Source organism: Nansenia antarctica (assembly GCF_963989245.1).
Source record: "Nansenia antarctica genome assembly, chromosome: 1".
Classification (NCBI taxonomy): Eukaryota; Metazoa; Chordata; class Actinopteri; order Argentiniformes; family Microstomatidae; genus Nansenia; species Nansenia antarctica.
This window is the reverse complement of record NC_137674.1, coordinates 37,358,104-37,379,227: the sequence shown is the minus strand read 5'-3', so window position 1 is coordinate 37,379,227 and position 21,124 is coordinate 37,358,104. Positions and strand designations below refer to the sequence as shown.

General features: G+C 46.3%; 1 protein-coding gene across 1 annotated transcript; it reads left to right on the top strand.

Annotated features, from left to right (window-relative positions):
- Window positions 1–4,643: 4,643 nt before the first annotated feature.
- On the top strand, window positions 4,644–16,904 carry mideasb (mitotic deacetylase associated SANT domain protein b). Its single transcript, XM_080550239.1, has 12 exons — window positions 4,644–6,476; window positions 8,220–8,525; window positions 9,607–9,961; window positions 10,432–10,498; window positions 11,593–11,738; window positions 11,996–12,099; window positions 13,163–13,238; window positions 13,967–14,055; window positions 14,257–14,400; window positions 14,703–14,828; window positions 15,549–15,739; window positions 16,612–16,904. The coding sequence occupies exons 1-12, from the start codon at window positions 4,689–4,691 to the stop codon at window positions 16,850–16,852; spliced, it is 3,633 nt and encodes a 1,210-aa protein (XP_080406365.1). The 5' UTR covers window positions 4,644–4,688; the 3' UTR covers window positions 16,853–16,904.
- Window positions 16,905–21,124: the final 4,220 nt, after the last annotated feature.

Below are 21,124 nucleotides of genomic sequence, written 5' to 3'. Positions count from 1 at the left end.
AATATAGTATATCTGACAATACAATCGCTCTCTCACAGAGCTGGCAATACCAGTGAACTGTATGCTTAAATGTGTTTAGGCTTTGCACGTTATTTTAAGGTCCAGCAGAACGAGCATGTGTACCCTGTCACAGTAGGGCTGGTGCTGCAGGCTGGGGCAGTGTCTGCTTTCTCTAAACAGGGAGCACATGCTTAGTCATGGCCACTAGGCATCTCAAGTGCAGCCTGATACAACAGCATATAGCATAAACAATGTAAAAATATATATAAAAGAAAAAACTGCCTCAAAACGTTGTCTGGTACTTGTACTCTGCAATGACAATACAATTGAATCTAATCTAATCAAAAGCCAAGACGGTCATTGTCTGGCTATTGTTTCTCTTCAAAATACATATTTCCTCTGCATTGCTGATTCAAATATGTAGGCTACGATTATTAAAGTAATGACCAAAGACTGACAGATGATTTAGAAAAGCGAATGTTGAAACTATTATTTTATTAGCCACTTCATTTCAAGGGTACCTTGAAATAAATAGTTCCATAACATAACGCATTCCTAAGAAATAATATACATATTAAATACTTATCTCAATAACCGTATATCGACCCAAGTGTCTGTGATGCGTATATTAAAAGATCCCAAAGGTTAATGATATAATAAGGCAAGGGCATTTTGAATAATCTCTCTAATACAGAGCCACTGTGTGCATACCTTGAAGAGCTCTATAATAGAGATAATGTTGGATTGTGGGACCCTGAAAGAGAGAGAGTGTGTGTGTGCGTGTGTGTGTGTGTGTGTGTGTGTGTGTGTGTGTGTGTGTGTGTGTGTGTGTGTGTGTGTGTGTGTGTGTGTGTGTGTGTGTGCGCGCGTGTGTGTGTGTGCGTGTGTGCGTGCGTGAGGTATTGAAATGGGACCTAATAATGTAATGAAGAGCAATAATAAATTCATCCGCAAAGAGCGATGTAACAAATGAGATGTGCCTGCTTTATTGACATTGTAAGGGACATAGAGGCCCATTTTCTACCACTGTGTCCCACTGGCGGAATTTCCCGCACGGACTGAGAGAGCGCTTGCCCCGTAAATTACAGCGCCCCGCATGCAAGAGGAAGGCCTTATATGGTCGTGGAAGTAGGTGTGGCGAACGAACTGGAGGGGATCACAAGACGAGCTGAAAGAGAATGTGTTGTTCGATTCAGAGGAAAAAAGGGCCGCATAGCCAATGTGTGCATGTATTTGTGCAATCGCAACGTAATAATGTGCAACACTTGTGCCACAGTCTCCAGATTTCTGCAGATTAGTGCTCCATTTTCGACTGGATAGCTGTTATTTCTACCAAATCGATCTACCTCTTCTTGACTTGAAAAATAATAGTGAGGTCAGCATTGTATGACTCAACCTTGGAGATGTATGCAGTCATCTCTGTTCGATTGCACAGGCTACTGGACGCGTGGACCGTGGGGCAGTTGCTCCGGTGGTGGTGATCATCGTGGGGGCAACGCTGAAACATGACAAGCACGGTGAGTGGTCGTTCTAGAAACCCCCCGGGGTTAGAGTTACTCTATGTCACAACTGTTTTACTCGCTGGCTAGTGTGTAATAAGTAAGAGGCATGCATGGTAAAAGGTGGACAACAGTTTTAAACAAAGTTGACAATGTCTCAAATGTGGTGGGTTCATTTAAGTCATTGCACTTAATGGTTGTCGATAGATAAATATGTCATATTGGTTCATCTGGGGGGCTTTTGAAAAGGAAAGTAAAAGACGTGTGACGTATTTATCGTATTGGTATTGACAAGTTGAGTCGGTTCAATATGATCCATACTTTTGTCTTAAAGCGCGTGCTCATACAGATATAGGATGCATTGTTGCCCTCACTTTGTTGCAACGTGCCATGGAATTAGTGACTGGATAATCCCTTTTCTGCAACAAAGGGCTTCTCGTAAATAGCGCTGAGCTGGCTGGCCGCGGAGGGGGGGTCCAGGAAGGGGTCTCATGTAGGACGCAGCATGTTTTTCTTTTTTTTGCTGTCCGAGGGGAATTCTCCCTCTCACGTCAAATAGCCTATATCGACTGCGCGTTTGCTCTCAGCGCTGTGCCCTCCCTAGCAGCATTGCAATCGCCGTTTAAATTAAGAAATGGGTAGGGCTTAGGTAATTACACTTGACGTTTACAAGCCTATTTAACGCGTTACCTTGTTTAGTTGGGTTAAACGCTTGTGTAACTGCGATACTGGGCCACTCGCTGCGTCATGATCCTGCTACACCTTGGACACTGTAGACATCGTGTCATTGTGCACATGTCCCACATTGCATAAACACATTGTAAACAACACCGCTGTACTCGATCGTTTATGCTGTTCAGCAAACAGAGCAGTGCGTATTGCGCATACTCGAATTATATCAGAGTCGCTCCCATTCCAAGAAATTGATGCTGCTTTAGACTAAATGTGCGCATTTATGTGCGCATATTTTGTTTATTGTGGAACATGTAGAGACGCGTTTCTCACATTGAGTGCCAAACGACTGGGTTCTAAGCATGCAGGTGAATGGTGTTAATGATCCCTTTGCCGCCTCAGACCATCCGATCACCCCCCTTTACCGTTCGCCCTCCAGTGTGGTCAGTGAAGTTCCACAGCGCTATACCCCCAGAGCAGGATCCGAACAGCTGCAGCCGTCTATTTTGAGGTGTGAGTGTGAGTTTGTGTGTGTGTGTGTGTGTGTGTGTGTGTGTGTGTATGTGTGTGTATGTGTGTGTATGTGTGTGTATGTGTGTGTATGTGTGTGTGTGTGTGTGTGTGTGTGTGTGTGTGTGTGTGTGTGTGCCTGTGTGTGTGTGTGTGTTTACAAGGTGGCTGCTAGGCCAGCAGAGAAATGGTTACTATTGTGTTCCACTCTTCCAAAACAATTTTTTGAGAAGTCTTGGTGAAGTATTGGTGCCTGCAGTGAGGTATCTTGCCAATGGTAAGAATATCAAACAAAAACCCTTGATAATGTGGTCATGCATTCTATTATAATCTTGTCATAGAATAATTGATGTCTCTTCTACTAATCATACAGACAGTTGTTATGGGAGCAGAATACTTATAGTGAACTAAACTCGTCTTGACCTTGCGTTCAGGACATTATATCTCCAGCAGCCATTGATTGCTCACGGGCCCAGATATCACATTATATTGTCAATGACACATATCCTTGTGCACAGACAGAGGGGTAAAGAACAGAGGACAGTACCATTATGATATTGCATTATTGCCACACTATATATTGAGGAGAATTTAAAGTGTATACATTTTGCAAGTGGAAGTGATGAGGTAGCATGTTACCTGAACGGCTGGAACGCTTCTCAACTCGTGGTGTATCTGGGATTTGGCAAGGGTTGTGTTGAAATCTTCACTATCTGTGTCATCAGATAACAGTCCACAGTTTTCATTATCATAATGTGTTGCCATGGCAATGGAGGTGGTGCCACGAAAAATGTAAATGTACAAAATATTTCCACTTTTAGTATTGGATAATAGTTAGCCTATTTTTCACAAGCCTGTTCATTCTAACAAGGCGAGTCATTGTTCACTGTCATTGTTCTAGTGTTTGCGTTCGGATGCATGCATAGGTTCAAGGGGGATCCCTTTTTTGTGACTTATGAGTCAGAGCGTATCATAAGTGATAATAATAAATAAAAAAGTGATAATAATAGTTATCATATATCTAATAGTTGAGATGATAGAGATCAATGGTATAGAACCAGCTGGGTTCAAAACAGGATTGTCACAGCTTTGATATGGTAGCATACTTGTACTGTAGCAGAAGTTAACAATGAACCACAGGGATAAACATTAAGTGTGTGTGTGTGTGTGTGTGTGTGTGTGTGTGTGTGTGTGTGTGTGTGTGTGTGTGTGTGTGTGGATGTGTGTGTGGATATAGTACATTCTTGAATGCTGTGTCTCTTTCAGAAACTGATGCGATGATCGCTGGAGGCAGTCGTTTGATCCATGTGATCAGGCCATGGGCTATTAACCTTAATTTCAATCTTTGTTTTAAGTCTTGAGCTTTTGAGGGCTGTTGGATATGTTTGCCTGTCTGGCCTTCTCCCTGTGTCATGTGAGCTAAACTACGAATGACACAGCATAGTGTCCCTCCTCTCCATCCCCATCCCTCTCTCCCACCCAATACCTTTCACCAGGAGCCTATTGTTGAAAAGGCCCACAGCAGGTTTTTACATTGCTGTGGCAGGTTTGACAATGAGACCCTCTACAGGGACCCCTCTAGGCTGAATATAACATGCCTGACCTCTCTCTCTTTGCAGGGTGTCACCAATGAATGAGCGGCACAAGTGGACAACCAGACAAGTCAATTCAGCCCGGTTACCTTTGAATACATCAGCAAGAGTAGTAAAGGGAAGGAGAAGATTGGGTTGTGTGACACCCCCCACCCCCCACTTCCCACCCCCCTCCACCTCTCCTTCTGTTGCCCATGCAGTTTGGTGATTTGCTTTAATATGCAGCACCCCTCCAAGCCTGTGTGGTGAAAAAAATACATGTTTTGCTTTGTCAACGGATAGACCAGTTCAAAGGGAGCTACGTTGGCCCATACATTGGTTGGTGGTTTGCACAGTTGGGGGGCCTTTTGTGTACACACTGCTCCAGCCCCCAGCTATAACCCCCCCACCTCCATCCACCAGCCCTTATTCATTCATGATAGCCATGAGTTTACCAGCCCAGCAGAAAGCCAACACCAAGAGAACAGGCAAACGCATTTCATTTTTCAACGACCAAGGAGTAGCAATGAAGGAGACCTCTCAGCATACTGATAGTTCTTACTATAGCCTGGGAGCCCCTGCTTCGGAGCCTGGACAGAGTGAGTCTGCAGGCACAGTGGCCTCCAACCCCGAGGCCCCCCACATGTTCCTCAACTCTGTCATCTTTAGCCCAGAGAAAGGTGACCAGAGCCGTGGTCATTACCAACAGACGGTACCCATGAAGTGGGCACACCAGGACCCCGCTCAGCAGCCGCCCCAGCAGCAGAGGACTAGCAACTGGACACAGGGTGTCACCATGGCCAACTGGGGACAGAACTTTGCTCCATACCTAGGGGGTGTAAATGTGAGTGACTCCAGGGCTCAGACGGCTTTCACAAAGCAAGCCCATGAGGGGGGTACCCTGCAGCAGCAGCAGCAGCAGCAGCCCCCCAGTAGGCCTTCAGAGAAGCAGCAGCCGCTGGTGTCTAACCCTGCTGGAGAGGCCTACAGGGAGGTGACTGTGGCCAAGGCCCATAGTCTGGAGTGGGAGCAACAGCAGCAACAACAACAGCAACAGCAGCAGCAGCAGCAGCAACAGCAGCAGCAACAACAACAACAGCAGCAGCAACAGCAACAACAACAACAACAACAACAACAACAACAGCAACAGCAACAGCAGCAGCAGCAGCCCCAGGCCTTCCAGCCACCCCTCAAACCAGGCGCCTTGAACGCCCAGCAGCTTAGTACATCCAACCCCGGGGGTAGTTCAGTCCTTCAGCCCTTCCAGGTAGCTTTTGGACAGCCTAAGCCACACCTAACAGGCTACTATCAGGCATTTCAGGGCACCAGGACCTTACCAAATCTGAACTACACTGCACAGACAAAACCCCAACCCCAACATCAACTGCATCAACAGGAGCATCAGAAAATACAACGCCTACAACAACAACAACAGCAGATATTACAGCAACAACAAATGCAACAACAGCATCACATACAGCAGCAGCAAATACTTCAGCGCCAACAGCAAGTTCAGCAACAACTGCAGCAGCAACAGCAAATCCAACAGCAACAAGTCCAACAAGAGCAGCAGCAAATACAACAACAGCAACAACAACAACAACAACAACAACAAATACACCAACAGCAACAACAAATCCAACAACAGCAAATCCAACAGCAGCAATTACAGCAGCAGCAGCAAATACAACAGCAACAACAATTGCAACACCAAATACAGCAACAGCAACAAAACCAACATGTGCTGGAATACTACCCCAGTGGGAGCCAGAACTCACACTCCAATCCACACTCAAAGCCGCCCGTCCTGGTGCACTGTGAGGAGCCCTCCACCCCAGCTACCCCAGCTACCCCAATTACCCCAGACCTCCTGGAGCCAGAACCTCCACACATTCCCTCAGACGCCCAGCAGCCCACAGAGGCTTCGCAGCACCAGGCCCAGCCTCGCAGGTCCAGACGCCTCTCCAAAGAAGGGGGAGCCCCATCGGCAGACAACCCATTCCTCATCCCTCAGTCAGAGCAGCCAGCCCAGGGGACCCAGGGCTCCCTGAACGGGGCCCCTGAGGGGACAGGAGGAGGAAAAAGGCCAGAGGACGCCCCGGCCGCCCCTACAGGTGTCATCCAGAGCACGCGGAGGAAACGGAGGGTGTCCCAGGAAGTGAACCTGGAGACCCTGGCTCAGAAGGCCTCTGAAATGGAGTGCCTACCACCACACATTACCAAGGTGTGTAGCCTGATGCTTGTGCATAACATTATAAGGAGTGTAGATCACAGTGACCAGGTCTTCCTTGTAAAAGCGGTCAATCGACCTCAATGGTACTTCCTGGATAGAAAAAGGTTAGGATATACATATGTGACACGGTCTGGTCAATTGGTCCACAAATCGGCATCCGATTTAATGTTCAGACTTTTCTTTCGGAAAATGTAAACACATTTCAGCGTTGTTGAAAATCAGAGACACACTCGCTAATCAACTAACACAGCTTGTTTTGTGAGCCTGCTAACAATGTAAAGTAGTGTTATAGTTAACTAGGCAGCAGTGGGTATTACTCACTGAATCCATTGCAATTGCAGTATTTTGGCTTGACTAGCGAGTTTGTGTTGTGATTTTCAACAACGTTGAAATGTATTCCTGTGTTTCAAAATAGGGCTTGCGGCCCAAATGACCAGACCGTGTCACATATCATCTCTGGTGGTGTAGCTAGCTTTAGTGTGCTCCTAACAAGACCTGAATTGATATCATACAATGACGACACATTAAATCAGAGGGTACATCCACCTCTGATTTATGCATGGACGTCAATGCACGAGCTAGCTCTTTTGTACAAACTACATGCATGCACTTCATGCATGCATATCATTAATGGAAGCAGCTTAGCTCAGCTTTGGGAGTCACTTTGATGAGTCCACTTTGCACGGTGATCAATATCTGTTTGTTTTTATGGATATAATTGCGATGGTATTTTTGGCTCCCTTCATTACACAAGAAAAGGAACACAAACAAACAGCCTAATGCATCTGCCATGACCGATGGTGCCAGCGTTTGTGTGGTCTCTGATTAGTGCTTAGATTAAAGGAATAAGCAATTAACACCCTAATATGAATGCTGCCGAGCTGAATACAATACCACAGTCTCCATGGAGGAGTTTTAATATCTCTAGATAGAAGTCTCAAAAACATTGAGAAAAGATACCCACATTATGAATCACATCCTCTTCTCCTAGCATTACTTTGCCCTGCCCTGCCTTCTGGGGAGTTCACCATATAGAAGGACTATGTTTCGTGTCTATGCACCTCCCCCATTCCATCAGAGGACTGAAACCCCACCCTGCACCCCCCCTCCCCTCCCCTCCCCCCGCCTTTCTCTCTCTCTGTAGGGGAGGGGTGTATGGGGGGGGGGGGGGGGGGGCTGCAGTGCTCAGCAGAATGCCTTCTCTCCTGCTCTGGATTGGGGCTGGACTTTTCCACTAGGAATGGTGTGAAAAGGAGCATTCTACTGTATACTGCCACTCTTCTCTGCCTCTGCTTAATGAGAACAGTATTAGAATGCTTTGTGTGCAACAGAAGAGGCTTTCCTATTAGGAAACTGAAAGTCACTTCGGGACATGTGTAATTTGGTCACATGAAATTGAACCCTGAAACTGAGATGTTGTGTTATTGGCTCTCTGTTGCATCACCTCAGTACACGAAGGAACAATGCTGTATCCTCATAAATGCACTACTGCTTTTATTATATGCAAAATAGGAAGACTTTTGTTCACATAAAAAAATGTGATAGGTACCTTATTGATCCCCGAGGGGAAATGAAGGTGTTACAGCAACGACAAAATAAAGTGACAATAGAATGATAGAATAGAATAGGAGGTTAGGAGGTTATCTGATCTGTCAGTGAAGCTGACTGAATCATCCAGATGTGTAATGTGTGTCTTCTGTCTGTCTGTTTGTTTGTTTGTTTGTTTTTCTGCAGGAGCCACACAGGCCTTGGAGCCCCACTAGGGCAGCACCAGGTCCGGGGCGAGGGACCGGGGACCCAGAGAGCCTCAGAGCCAAACGGTCCCGTGACGAGAGCCTGCTGCCACTCGTCATCCCCGTGTCGGTCCCGGTGCGGAGGCCCGGGGCATTGTCCCCAGACAGGGAACACAACGCTCTGGGGTCAGGCTGGCCTCCACGACCCACTAATCTGCAGGACGTCACCCGTTCGGACCACAAGCCCTCGGTCATTGTCACCCGCCGGCGGTCACTCAGGAGCTCGCTGACCGAGAGCTCGGGCCAGGTGGGTTTATGACCTCACACATGTCTAGGGGTAGGGAGGGGTTAGGAGAACCCGAGCTCTAATGTTCCAGTGCAGTGATCCTCACTCCTGGTCCTGAACTGAAGCCTACTGCGGTATTGAAGATCAGTTGATTAGTTCTATCAGGGCTGATGGCACTAGGCTGGGACTAAACCTGGACCCACTGTAGCTCTCCAAGACCAGGATTGAGTATTTATGGTGGAGTTTGGTTCATATTCCCCCCCCCCCCCCAAATCCATTTTCTAATACTATACCCCCACCCCGCAACGCCCTTCAAATCCCTGCTTTTTACAGCCACTCTCTCCCTGCCCCCCTTTATCCAGCATCTCACTCTCCATGTTTTCCCCATATGTGTTTCCTTCTCCCCTGCCCCCCCCCCCCTTCCCCTCCCAGTCTCTCTGCTGGGGGTGGTCGGTGGAGCATCTGCTGGTGTCCCTCCCTGCCCCAGATCAGACCAGGCAGATTAGCAGGGTTTAGACACACCATAGGATTGATGTAGAGTACAGTATGGATATGTGACGCTCAGTATTTAGCTACAAGGGTGGGGGGTGGTCTCTCTCTAGGACCCCCCCCCCCCAGGAGAACAACACTCGTTGTCTGTGGAGGCTGTGGCGCAGGAGGTAAAGCTGCCGTCTAATGATCGTAAGGTTGGCAGATCGGCGGTTCGAGCCCCGGCTGGCCAAATGTCGAATTGTCCTTGGGCAAGACACTGAACCCCAAATTGCTCCCAGTGAGCGGGCCGGCGCCTTGCATGGTAGCTTGCCGCCATTGGTGTGTGAATGGGTGAATGATATAAGGCGCTATATAAGTGCAGTCCATTTACCATCCATTTACAACACTTGTAGTATACGATGAAATGGTTAATCCATTCATCTTGTTGTGTGTTTGAAGAGTTTTGTTGCAAACCATTTTCAGAAATTGTATTTTTCTTCTATAAAATACTTTCTGTCATGGCATTTAAAAACCTTTATTTATAATGATATTCTTGGAGTTATAATCCATTTTGGTTATTGACATGTTTCATTCTGAATGTAACATTTGTACTCTTGTCTCTCTTCATCAGAACGGCGGAACAGAGGGAGAGAAAGACGACGATGGCAAGTCTGCCAAGTCCAAGCGGCGGCCCCGCCCCGAACCCCTCTTCATCCCCCCCCCCAAGCCTGGGACGTTCGGGACGTTCATCGCCCCGCCTGTCTACTCCAGCATCACGCCCTACCAGAGCCATCTCCGCTCGCCCGTTCGTCTGATAGACAACCCCCTCACCATGCCGCCCTACACGCCGCCGCCCATCCTCAGCCCCGTACGGGAGGGCTCAGGCCTCTACTTCTCCACGTTCCTCTCCTCCGCCGCGGCCAGCAGCCAGGGCCTTCCCCCTCCCATCACCCCCAAGTCAGCCACACGCAGCCTGCTGCGATCCAGTAAGTCAAAACATACAGTGCCTCTATCTAGGATTATAGTGTCATTTACAGTTGACTATGAACTTATCTTAGACTTAGAATGAACCGCCGCTATGGCAGTTGAACCATAACTGTAGATGTACAAATACGTTTACATTGAGGGATGTGTATTAACATGCATTTAGCCAAAGTAACGACACTGCCCTATTGTGTGTTTGGCCCACTTCTCACATGTCTGAATATCTGCTGTCTGTTTTGTCCCGAATATTATTACTCAACATTTTAACTGTGGTCTTCTGTGGCTCAATTGGTAGAGCATGGCGCTGACGACGCTTAGGTTGTGGGTTCGATTCCTGCTGGGACCGTATATATTGAAATGATCATTGCAATCTATGTCGCTTTGGATAAAAGCGTCAGCTAAATGGCATATATTATTATTATATTATTATTAACTGAGCAGTGGTGTTTTTGTGCTGTGCTTTGCTTTTTAGACAGCATTGACATAACGCCCCCGGTTCTGTCTGCCATCGGTGAGGCCACTCCAGTCAGCATTGAGCCGTGAGTACAGAACCCTCCAAACTCCTCCTCCTCGCCTGTTAAAGCCTCATGTCCCCTTGACAGTGGAGCTGCTGAACTTTCTCTCTCTCTTACATACAGCCAAAAAAGGCTAGTTACAGGAGCTCTTGTGTGTCTTCCTCAGTGCTGGCCTTGAGTTTATTGAAATGTCCTCCAGCAGGGGCTGTTTGTGTGGAATGAAAGGACAAAATGGGTCCTTTGGGTCTGACCCAGTTTAGCGTGTATCACAGCCCTGTTTTTTAATGACAAAGGCAGGGGGTGGACGAAAAAACGGGGTGCATTGTGGGTGTTCTTCCCTGACTGGTACCAGCTGCTCTGCAGTCAGCCGGGGACAACCCCCAGCAGTGATAAATCAGCCTTTCAGCTGGGCCAAGAGAGCTCCCAAACACTTCCAACAAGCCAGCTCAGATCAGTTTACATCAGCAAGCCTACTCTGGAGGAAGGGGGGGGTACACAGATACTCCCCTGCAATCTCTGCACAGACAGGACAGGACAGGAAGCATATGTGAAATGGTCTGGTCATTTGGGCCGCAAGTTGGCAACCAATCAAATGTTGTTTTAAATGTGACTTTTATTTTGAAACACGGAAATGCATTTCAACGTCAACAAACTCGCTAGTCAAGCCAAAATACTGCAATGCAATGGATTCGTTGAGTAATCCCCACTGCTACCTAGTTAACTATAACACTACTACGACATTGTTAGCAGGCTCACAAAACAAGCTGTGTTAGTTGACTAGCGAGTGTGTCATTGATTTTCAACAACGCTGACATGTATTTACATTTTTTCTAAAGAAAAGTCATTAAACATTCAATCGGCTGATGACTTGCAGACCAGTTGACCGGACCGTGTCACATATAATATAAGTATCAGTGAAATGGTATCCTCATTTCCACTTTGTGTGGTCAGGTTTTGAATGAAATCACTTATTTCTGAAAACACAGACCCCACTAAATCACCTGAATAAGCCATTTGCATGTATGTTTTGGGCCTGAAACTATGTTTTGAAACTCCCCTTATCAATCGCAGCATTATGAGTCAACATGAGTCAACATAGCGTGTCTCTTATCAACCAGGCGAATCAACATTGGCGTGCGGTACCAGGCAGAGGTGCCTGAGCTGAGGCAGCGTTCAGCCGGCCTGCAGCACGACCAGCACCTGGCAGAGCTGGTGTGGGCCCCCCTCCACGGTCCTGATGCCAAGCCAGGGTACCAGGAGAGAGGTACTGCTCAGTCACGGCCATCTCAGCCCACCTGTGAGGCTACTACTGGATGTCATTGTCATATACAGAAGTGATTTGAGGAAGTAGTGTCCTAATCATGGTCTCTCTCTCTCTCTCTCTCTCTCTCTCTCTCTCTCTCTCTCTCTCTCTCTCTCTCTCTCTCTCTCTCTCTCTCTCTCTCTCTCTCTCTCTCTCGCTCTCTCTCCCTCTCTCTCTCTCTCCCTCTCTCTCTCTCTCTTCTTTCTATTCCTCTCTAGTTGATGACCTCATGCACCTGGCCTGTTCCAGTGCCCTGTGCGGAGGAGGGACCAATCAGGAGCTGGCGTCACACTGCTTGTATGAGTGCCAGGGTGACATCATGGTGAGCAACGGGTGTGATCTAACCTAATGCAATAACGGTGTCATCAGACGGTGTTTCATACCTTCAGTATGGATGGGACGAGCGCTGAGGGAGAGGGTGTGGTCCACTGATCTCAGTCTGATAACAGATTGGACACAGTGTGGCTAAAGCAGCCATCCCTCATAGGCCTCCTACTATACACACACACGCACACACACAAGGCAAGGCAAGGCAAATGTATTTAATTTATAGTGCTTTACATGAACACATGAGATAAAATAACAAGTAATAAGTGAAAAATAAAACGAGTCATCATATAAAATTCAGTAACATTAAAAGCCGAACGAAGTAAGATACAGTAACAATTTAAAATGTTCCGGTTTAAAAACAATAAATAGAACAAAACAAAAAACGAAATCAGTTAAAAAAGCCTAGCCTACCTCTTTAAAATACACTCAATTAAAAGCCGAAGAACATAAAAGTCTTCAGCATATCTTTTAAAATGTATACAGATGCTGACTAGTGACAGCAACTTCCAGTGTTTCTATTGTGAGGACTGGGATCAATTGCATTTCAATTAAATTCTTCCTGAATTGAAATGGCCTTGACCCCAACCCTATTGGTGTGTGGTTAAGATATCAGGGTTGAACTTGTTAGCCATGTCACTCAGCAAGGTCCAACAGCTGCACCAACTGTGTAGCCAATGCAGAACAGGTGGTGCTGCACAGAGCCTATTGAGTTAGTCGCGTTCCCCCCCAGAAAACCTCTGTTTTTATTTTGTCATAAGATATGCTCAGCACTTGCTCTACGCGCCAAAAAGAGAGAGAGAGAGAGAGACCCCTACGGTGGTGCTCGCAGCCCCTAGCGACCAGCATTAGTCTGCGTTGTCAAGGAGACGGCGGTGGTTGTTAGAGCTCCCACTCTCTGCACCAGCGAGGCTCTCTGCTCTCTTTACAGTAGCCCTCTTTATTAATCGTATCGACACACCAGCTTCTTCATATCCAATAATGTTACATTGATATTGTTTCATGCACTATTACTTTCTCAGTGTAAACTAAATGAGGAATGTATTTTTTCTCTACAGGGAGCGCTTGCCCTCCTGCTGCTGAAAAAACCCATATTCCCCAAGAGCCACTGTCTGGGAGACTACCACTACTCAGGTAGTCTCAGCTTTTACACTCGGGATAGTCATACTGGGTTGTGTGCGTGCGTGTGGGTGTGGGTGTTAACATGGGGCAGCGTGTTAATGTGGGGCTGCGTGTGTGTGTGTGTGTGTGTGTGTGTGTGTGTGTGTGTGTGTTAATGCGGGCCTATGTGTATGCATACATATTCCTCTTCTCTGCTTTAGAGTAGTGGTGGTGGGCTGCTACAGAGCCCCCCACAGTCCTAAACAATGGCAGATAGAGTGAGAGCGTGGTGGGGGGGGAGGAGGAGGGAATGGGGCAAGGACTGTGGGTTGATGAGAGGAGGGGTGGGTTGTAGTGGTGGGAGGCTGTGGATTGAGACGGTTTCTGTGGAGAGGGGGGCAGTGGGTTAGTAGCGTGTGATAATCCCAAGCAGAGGACAGGAGAACCATTGTTTATCCTACCATGTGTGAGTCCTGGCTGTCTGCAGCGTGTGTGTGTGTGTGTGTGTGTGTGTGTGTGTGTGTGCGCTTGTGTGCATGTGAGCATGCGTGCGTGTGGGGGGGTTGCAGTCGAGGTCGCTCCGCCCAGTGCACAGAGAAGTTGACGTCCACAGTCGCCAGTCAGCGGCATGCCGTCTAACTCCACACCACTCTTTTGTCTCTCTCTGTCTCTCTCTCTCTCTCTCTCTCTCTCTCTCTCTCTATCTATCTCTCTCTCTCTCTCTGCCTCTGTCTGTCTGCCTCTGTCTAACTCTCGTTCAGGGTCAGACAGCTGGACCTCAGCAGAGAGACGTTCCTTTAACAAAGGGATCGCTGCCTATAAGAAGGACTTCTTCATGGTGCAGAACGTGGTATGTTCACATGAAGTCCCCCAAGTAGACTAGGGTCTTGATTATTGTATTTATATATATACCGTATACTTGTTATTGTATGTTGTATTGGTTGCTTCCAGTGCACTGCCATAACAATGTGTGTGTGTGTGTGTGTGTGTGTGTGTGTGTCTGTGTGCCTGTGTGCCTGTGTGTGTGTGTGTGTGTGTCACTGGTACCCAGGTGGGCACTAAGACAGTGGCCCAGTGTGTGGAGTTCTACTACACCTACAAGAAGCAGGTGAAGATCGGTCGCAGCGGATCCCTCATCTACGGAGAGGCGGACCCCCCTGAGAGCAGGAGCACAGAGGAGGAGGTCGACCACAAAGTGAGTTCACTTCAGCTCAGGTCACCAACCTCAAGTAAACCCTGTGTGTATGTCCGTGTGTGTCCTATACACGATGACCCTTCACTTGACTGTGTGTTGTGTTTAACTTGATCTCTTAAACTAATCAGGTTAGTAGTTGTTAAAGGTAATTTGAGCTGTGGGGTGTGTGAGTACTATATATATGTGTTGAACCGTGGGGTGCGTGCATGTGTGTGGCACTTTGTTCCTAACGCAGTCTATTTAAACATTTCGAGCACTGTTTAGTGACAGTAATCACTGCCTTTCTCTCTCTGGACCAAAAGAGCTCTCAGAGATTTGAATCGCGGAAGGAAGAGGAAGACAACAGGAAGTGGGAGGGGTCAGCTGACAGGAAGAGGGATAGCAGCAGCCCCAGCAGGGTGACTCAGACATTACAGGCCACTGTGAATGTGAGTGTGTGGCCACGGGCCTTGTTCCAATACTAAACAATCCTCCCTTCATTGAAGTATTTACTGCACTGACTGCATCATGTTTGGATTGGTCAAAGCAAGCTTTCCACTGCGTTGCTTTAGGTAATTTGCTTTAGGCAATCCAGTCTTGTCAGATCAGTGGGTATTCACACAAGGCCCAGGGTGTGTTGAAGGTGTTGTTGGTAGAGGATTCTGAAACATAAAGAAATATGTAAATGGAATTCCTATTTGTGTCTCGTCATGTCAGCCTTACTTCCCCTAGTAAACCATAGTTGCACTCTTAACCCAGACATGAGTTCATATTGAGTTCTGCTGGGATACAGTAGAGTAGATTGTAAAAATGATCAGGTCTGCTGCCCTCTGGTGGCTCTGCAGCAGATGTGTTGGCTGGCTTCCCTTGTCGCGTGTTGCGTAACCGGTCTGTCAGCAAACAATGATTCAAGATATCTTTGACCTCATTCCCCATTTTCGCATTTTTCATTCGGTGACCTAAAAAAACTCAAACAAGTTTTGTTTTCAACGGTTATATTTTGGCTTTAAGACTTGACTCTCTAGTTCACTGTGCGTTGTGTTGTGTTTAACTTGATCTCATTTACTAATCTGGTTAGCTATGTAGCATAAGATCATTTGACCCGAGTGGTGGGGTGCGGGGGGGGAGTTCTGTTTGTGCTGACCTGTGTGGTATGTGTGTGTCCGCAGGCTGGAGCTGTTCTGGTGTTAAAGAGCCAGGAGGACGGGAGGAGAGATCACCTGTCGTCCTGTGCCAGTCACCCCCCTCCTCCTCCCACTGCCCCCTCGAAACCAAAACCCCCTCCAAAGAGTGGCCCGCCGGCAGGCAGCAAGCCCCCTGCTGGGCAGGAGGGAGAGTTCCCCTGCAAGAAGTGTGGCAGGTCAGTGTCTGCCGCCTGGACGGCTCAATGTCCTCAATGTTCTGTACATGGAACACAGACAGAGTCCTCAATGTGCCGCACAGAGTTTAGCATTACTTGAATGATGACAATGATTACCTTGCTAATTTATTTTAATCAAATCAAACTCTATTTATACATCACATTTCATACATGGAAGCAGTACAATGCACTTTTTTTTATTGAGTGTTAATGATGCAACAGTCTGTTGTGTAATTTCTCAGTAACAATTATCAGTAAGTACTGATTTCTAATTCAAAGGGAAACCGTGATCAAGAGTGAGATAAAATGAGTTTATTGGTTGTTTGAAATAGGGTGGGATATTGGGGCTATTGCTGGTTATAGAGATCCAGATCCAGTGTGTACAGTGAGAAGTGCCCCATGGGGGTTGTTTGAGCAGGAAGGAATAACGCAGCAATGACCGATTCTGATTGAAGAGCCTCACCCATGGCAACGGCAGTCCTGTTATTATCAACCGTCTCCTAGCAACTGAAACACAGCGCTGATATGGCATGCCATGCCCCCAGTTTATGCAGCTCTGCCCAGAGACTGTGTACAAAATACAAAGACACCCCTTATCCTCACCGTCCCATATATTCCCTGCAGTATTATGCTATAGAACCATATTAGACCAATGCTAACTTCAAGGTAAATACTCTAAATTATGTGTTTGTGTTTGTATTCTGCCTTCTTGGCCAGGGCTCACTTGAAAAAGAGATGTCAATCTCAATGTGACTGACTGTCTGGTTAGACATAGGCTTGAAATATTTGTATTTATGTATCCTATCAACTCTGAAGCCAACAGTGAATCCTTCATCTGTTGACCTCTGACCTTTTGTTCCCTTTGCCCGTAGGATCTTCTACAAAGTGAAGAGCCGCAGCGCCCACATGAAGAGCCACGCAGAGCAGGAGAAGAAGGCAGCGGCGCTGCGCCAGAAGGAGGCCGACGAGCGGGCGGCAGCCCAGGCGGCAGCGGAGGCGGCAGCGTTGCTGGCCGCGCGGCAGAACGGAGCGCCAGAGGGCGCAGCTGGAGGAGACAGCACTAACGATGACTCTACTGAGGGAGAAGACGAGGACGACGAGGACTGGCACTAAGACAGCCCATCCCCCCCCCCCCCACCTCCTGAAGGCTGAAAGGGCTTCACACTGAACCCTGAGGCACCCCACCTTCTATTACTCCAGGGATATCTGACACCCTCATGTTACAGCTGCTGCAGCAGCATTGCTTTCTCTCTCTCGCGCGGCACTCTCTCTCTCTCTCTCTCTCTCTCTCTCTCTCTCTCTCTCTCTCTCTCTCAACAAAGCAGTGGAAGCAAAGCAACACTCATGTAAAACTAAAACAGCTTTTACAAAATTGTTTTATAGATCAGGATTACCCATCTTGACATATTCAGGGACAGGTTTTCTTTCCCCCGTGTGTGTGTGTGTGTGTGTGTGTGCGTGCGTGCGTGCATGCGTGTGTGCGTGCGTGCGTGCGTTTGTGAATGAGTTTCCCGTAACTCATTATCCCTCTTAAACTGCTTTAAAAGCTTTCAGGGGTTACCTCTCTCAGACACAGGGCTAAAGGGTATGAAAGCCATGCCACCTTTCTACCATGACGTTTTCTCTCTGCACTGTCCACCATCCACCTTCCTGGTTATACTCTACTCCCTCTCAGCACTTTCAGCCCCACACAGCTTACTGGACCTTCTGGCCAGGACCCTATTGACATGAGCCACACAATGCACTGCTACTTTTGGTTTCTGCATTTTTACATATTATTAAGAAAAGAATGAGATCAGTGATTTGAAGTGGAAAGGCAAGGGAAGGAAATATGTTCCAGACTGAAGTGATGGTGACACTGCCTGTATGGAGACTCCTATACTCTATGTGGAGGAAAAGATCGGAAAGCACACATTGGTGTGCGTGTGCGTGTGTGTCTGTTTGTTTGAGCCGCTTCCTGTTTGTCCCTTTTCCTCTCAAGACTGCCAAAAGCTTGCACAGACGCGTGTTCAAATGGATTTCCTAGCTTCAAGTGCTGTTGTTTGGGTTTTTGTTTTGTGAATCCCTAGTCACTTTTTATAGTCATCATCATTTGGTCCTCCTCACTGTTGATGCCTTGGATGTTTTGGACACTTTTTATCTTTGAATGACAATCAATTTTACAGAAAGGTCCTTTTTATATTCAACAAATTACCGTTACTTTTCTGCTTATATCTTATAGCTATTGTTGTTTTTGTGAATATTATTGTTTTCGGTATTGATGATGTTACTGTATTGTTGTTTCTTGTATTATTATTATTAATATTATTATAACTATTATATTATTGTTTTTGGAGGCACACCGGTTGATTTGGAGGTCTTTTTCTCATTTGTCTGTATCATTATTTATGACATAGCTCTTGCTGCCTGTTTCTAACTGTGAGGTTTTAGAATTAGACCTATAGGAAAAGTCAGAGAAGAAAAGACACAAAACTGAAATGTATGTGCAATAGAAGGTGGATACCTGTTGCCAATCCCCTGTCCTGTTCCCTTCACAACGGTTATTCGTTTATTTTTTTCTACTGTTACTCCGTTGTTTACCTCTGTTTACCGGAGTCAGAAAAGGGACAACAGGCTGTGTAAACATGGCCTGTCCTGACAGCCTCTCTATCTCTTGTCTTGACATAATCTCTCTCAATTTCCCTCAGCCTAGCGCCAGACTCTGTCGCCATGACAACAAACAGCCTGAAGATTTCCCGTTAACGACAGTGGCCACAGTGGGGAGTTGAAGAGCTGAGAGGAACGGCTCCAATTACTCCCAGTTAAACCTAGGTCTATGCACAGTGTGTGCGTGTGTGTGAGTGTGTGTGTGAGAGAGTGTGTATGCATTCAGGTGTGTTTGTGAGCGTGTGTGGTTGCTTCCAAGTGGGCTTTTTTAGTCAAAACAGCCATTTGAGAAAAATATGTTTTCTGGACTGTTGAGTTTTTGTATCTTAATTTATATCTCCTTTCTTTTTTTATTTTTACTTCTCTCGAGATTGTCATGGGGCATTGTTTTGAAATGGTTTTGATGGACCGTTATCATACTGTTTTACATAACTTTGGATGAAATTGAGGGCATGCCATGAACACAAAGCTGTAAACCTTCACCACTTTCATCCAATTAGTTAATAAAAAATAAATAAAGGTTTATTTAGCTAAAGAATATATATGAATGAAATTCTATGGACACATACTTTCTATGCTATTTTCGTATTACTGGGGTTCACACTAATGATGAAAATGGAATGGAAACTCAAGTGCTTTTTACTATAATGTAACTTATTTGTTTCAATTTGATTTTTACCACCTGTGTTTTTTTTATTTTATATATAAAATATGTGAAAAGCACTGTTTATTAAAATTTTACAATACTCATGAAAGTCATCATTTACTTATTGCAATGTGCAGAAATTGTGGTTGTGTCATTATTAATTAAGAACCAGTTGTTGATAGCTTACGATGCTGGCATGGAGATGTGTAATGGGAATATGCCTGATCGCTTCCAGTAAAAATGCTAATGCAATCTTATTATGGACAAGCATGAAATTGAGATGTTCATCTACTGAAACCAGGTATTTTCCATCCTTTCAATTTGAGGCAGATGAAAGCTGATGTGTCACCAAGGCCCACAAGGGAGCAGTATTGTCACAGGAAGTTCAAAAGCTATTACATGCCATTACTTGGTCAGAGCACCAGGGGGTGTTTGTTGCTTAAAAATATAAATTTCCATTCATCTTGATTTATTTTTTGTGTGTTCACCAGACATTTTCAAGCCCAGTAGCTGTTCAAAGAATCAATCAAGAAGACCAGTGGAATTACTCGTTTGCTACGCCATTTTAGTTGTGCCATCTTGTAAATAAGCCACATTTTAAATAGCCTCTTATTATTTAAAATATAAGTAAATAAGATGTCCATGTAGGCAGGCCCGGCTGCCTCTCATCAATGCCTTGTGTAATGTGGCTGTACTCTGAGAGTAACTATGAGTCAGGCTCGGATGTGGCTGTCCCAGGGTCAGGCTCGGATGTGGCTGTCCCAACTGGTGGTTGGGATGTGGATATAGAGTTGAAATGCATTTGATTAAGTTAGTTAGGGTGTGGCTGTTATTGTCACTTTCTCATTTCAATTTCCCTTCTTCACAACAATCTGTAAGTGTTCCTCCTCTTCACTCCCTGATCCAGTTGTTCCTCTGTTGGTGTCTTTCTCTCCTCTGTGATTTTGTTGAATGGGACAGCAGTTCTGGCCAGGGAAGTATTAGTACAACAGTCGTTGGATCTGGAGAGCAGCAACACTGCTCCAACTCAACTTGGCCCTCTTCCCATTGAGACACCATCAGATAGAGTCGTAACTCTAGTGTGTCAGGCTGTGACATGATCTGTAGTGGACATCCAGGGTTTAGTTTCACCATGTTGGGTATCAGGGTGGTCTGATGAGTTTGTCTGTGGTTACAGGAGTTCTGCCTGGTTCATCTCAGGTTCAGAGGATTAGATTGCTAGGAATCTCAAAAGTCTTAACTTGTTTCCTTACATCCTCTATCCTCGCCTCCTTCTTAAAGCTCATTGGAGGAGACGGTCTGAGGCTCATATTCTCCTCATACTGGTTTTGAGAAGGAAGGGAAGGGAAAGAGGACACAAAGAAGCGAGGACAGAACTTTTAGGTAGGATGAGAGGAAAACTGCCAACTGCACCCATGCAGTGCCAGAACAAGCAGCAGAGAATTCTGGGAAAGGAAAACAGTATGAGGCTCAGATGTGTTCTCACACACATAGTGTGGGCTGGGTCCAAAGCCTGGGAGGAGAGGGATGGAGGAGGAGGAGGAGAGAGGAGGGCTGAGGGCGGAGAAAGGAAGAGCAGGGTTTGAAGATGAACATTTGAACATGAGACATTTCCTTTATCTGGTTATCTGTGACCACAGCTGGGAAGAATCTGAGATCAGAGAGAGCAGCAACACTGATCATGATTTCATTGCTGAAGTGTTGAAGAGCGAAAGTGCACATCACTATTTTTAGATTCAGTTCACTGCATCGTACAGTAGTATGCCCTCATAGTAAAGTACAGATTTTACCCTGGCTATCTTTGCTTCTTCTGCACTTCTAAGACATTCCTCTAACTCATTTATAACTCACAATTCATTGTGAGGGTTTTGTGGAGAGTTGGTCGTTTATCATGTCCCCCATGTGTCTGTCTGAAAGAAATAACTTGTGGAGGGATGACAGGATAACATGTGGGCCATGAAACTATGGTGCTGTTGTCTGTGTGTGTGTATGTCTGTGTGTGTACACATGTGCATGTGAGTGTGTGTGTGTGTGTGTGTGTGTGTGTGTATGTGTGTGTGTGTGTGTGTGTGTGTGTGTGTGTGTGAGGAGAA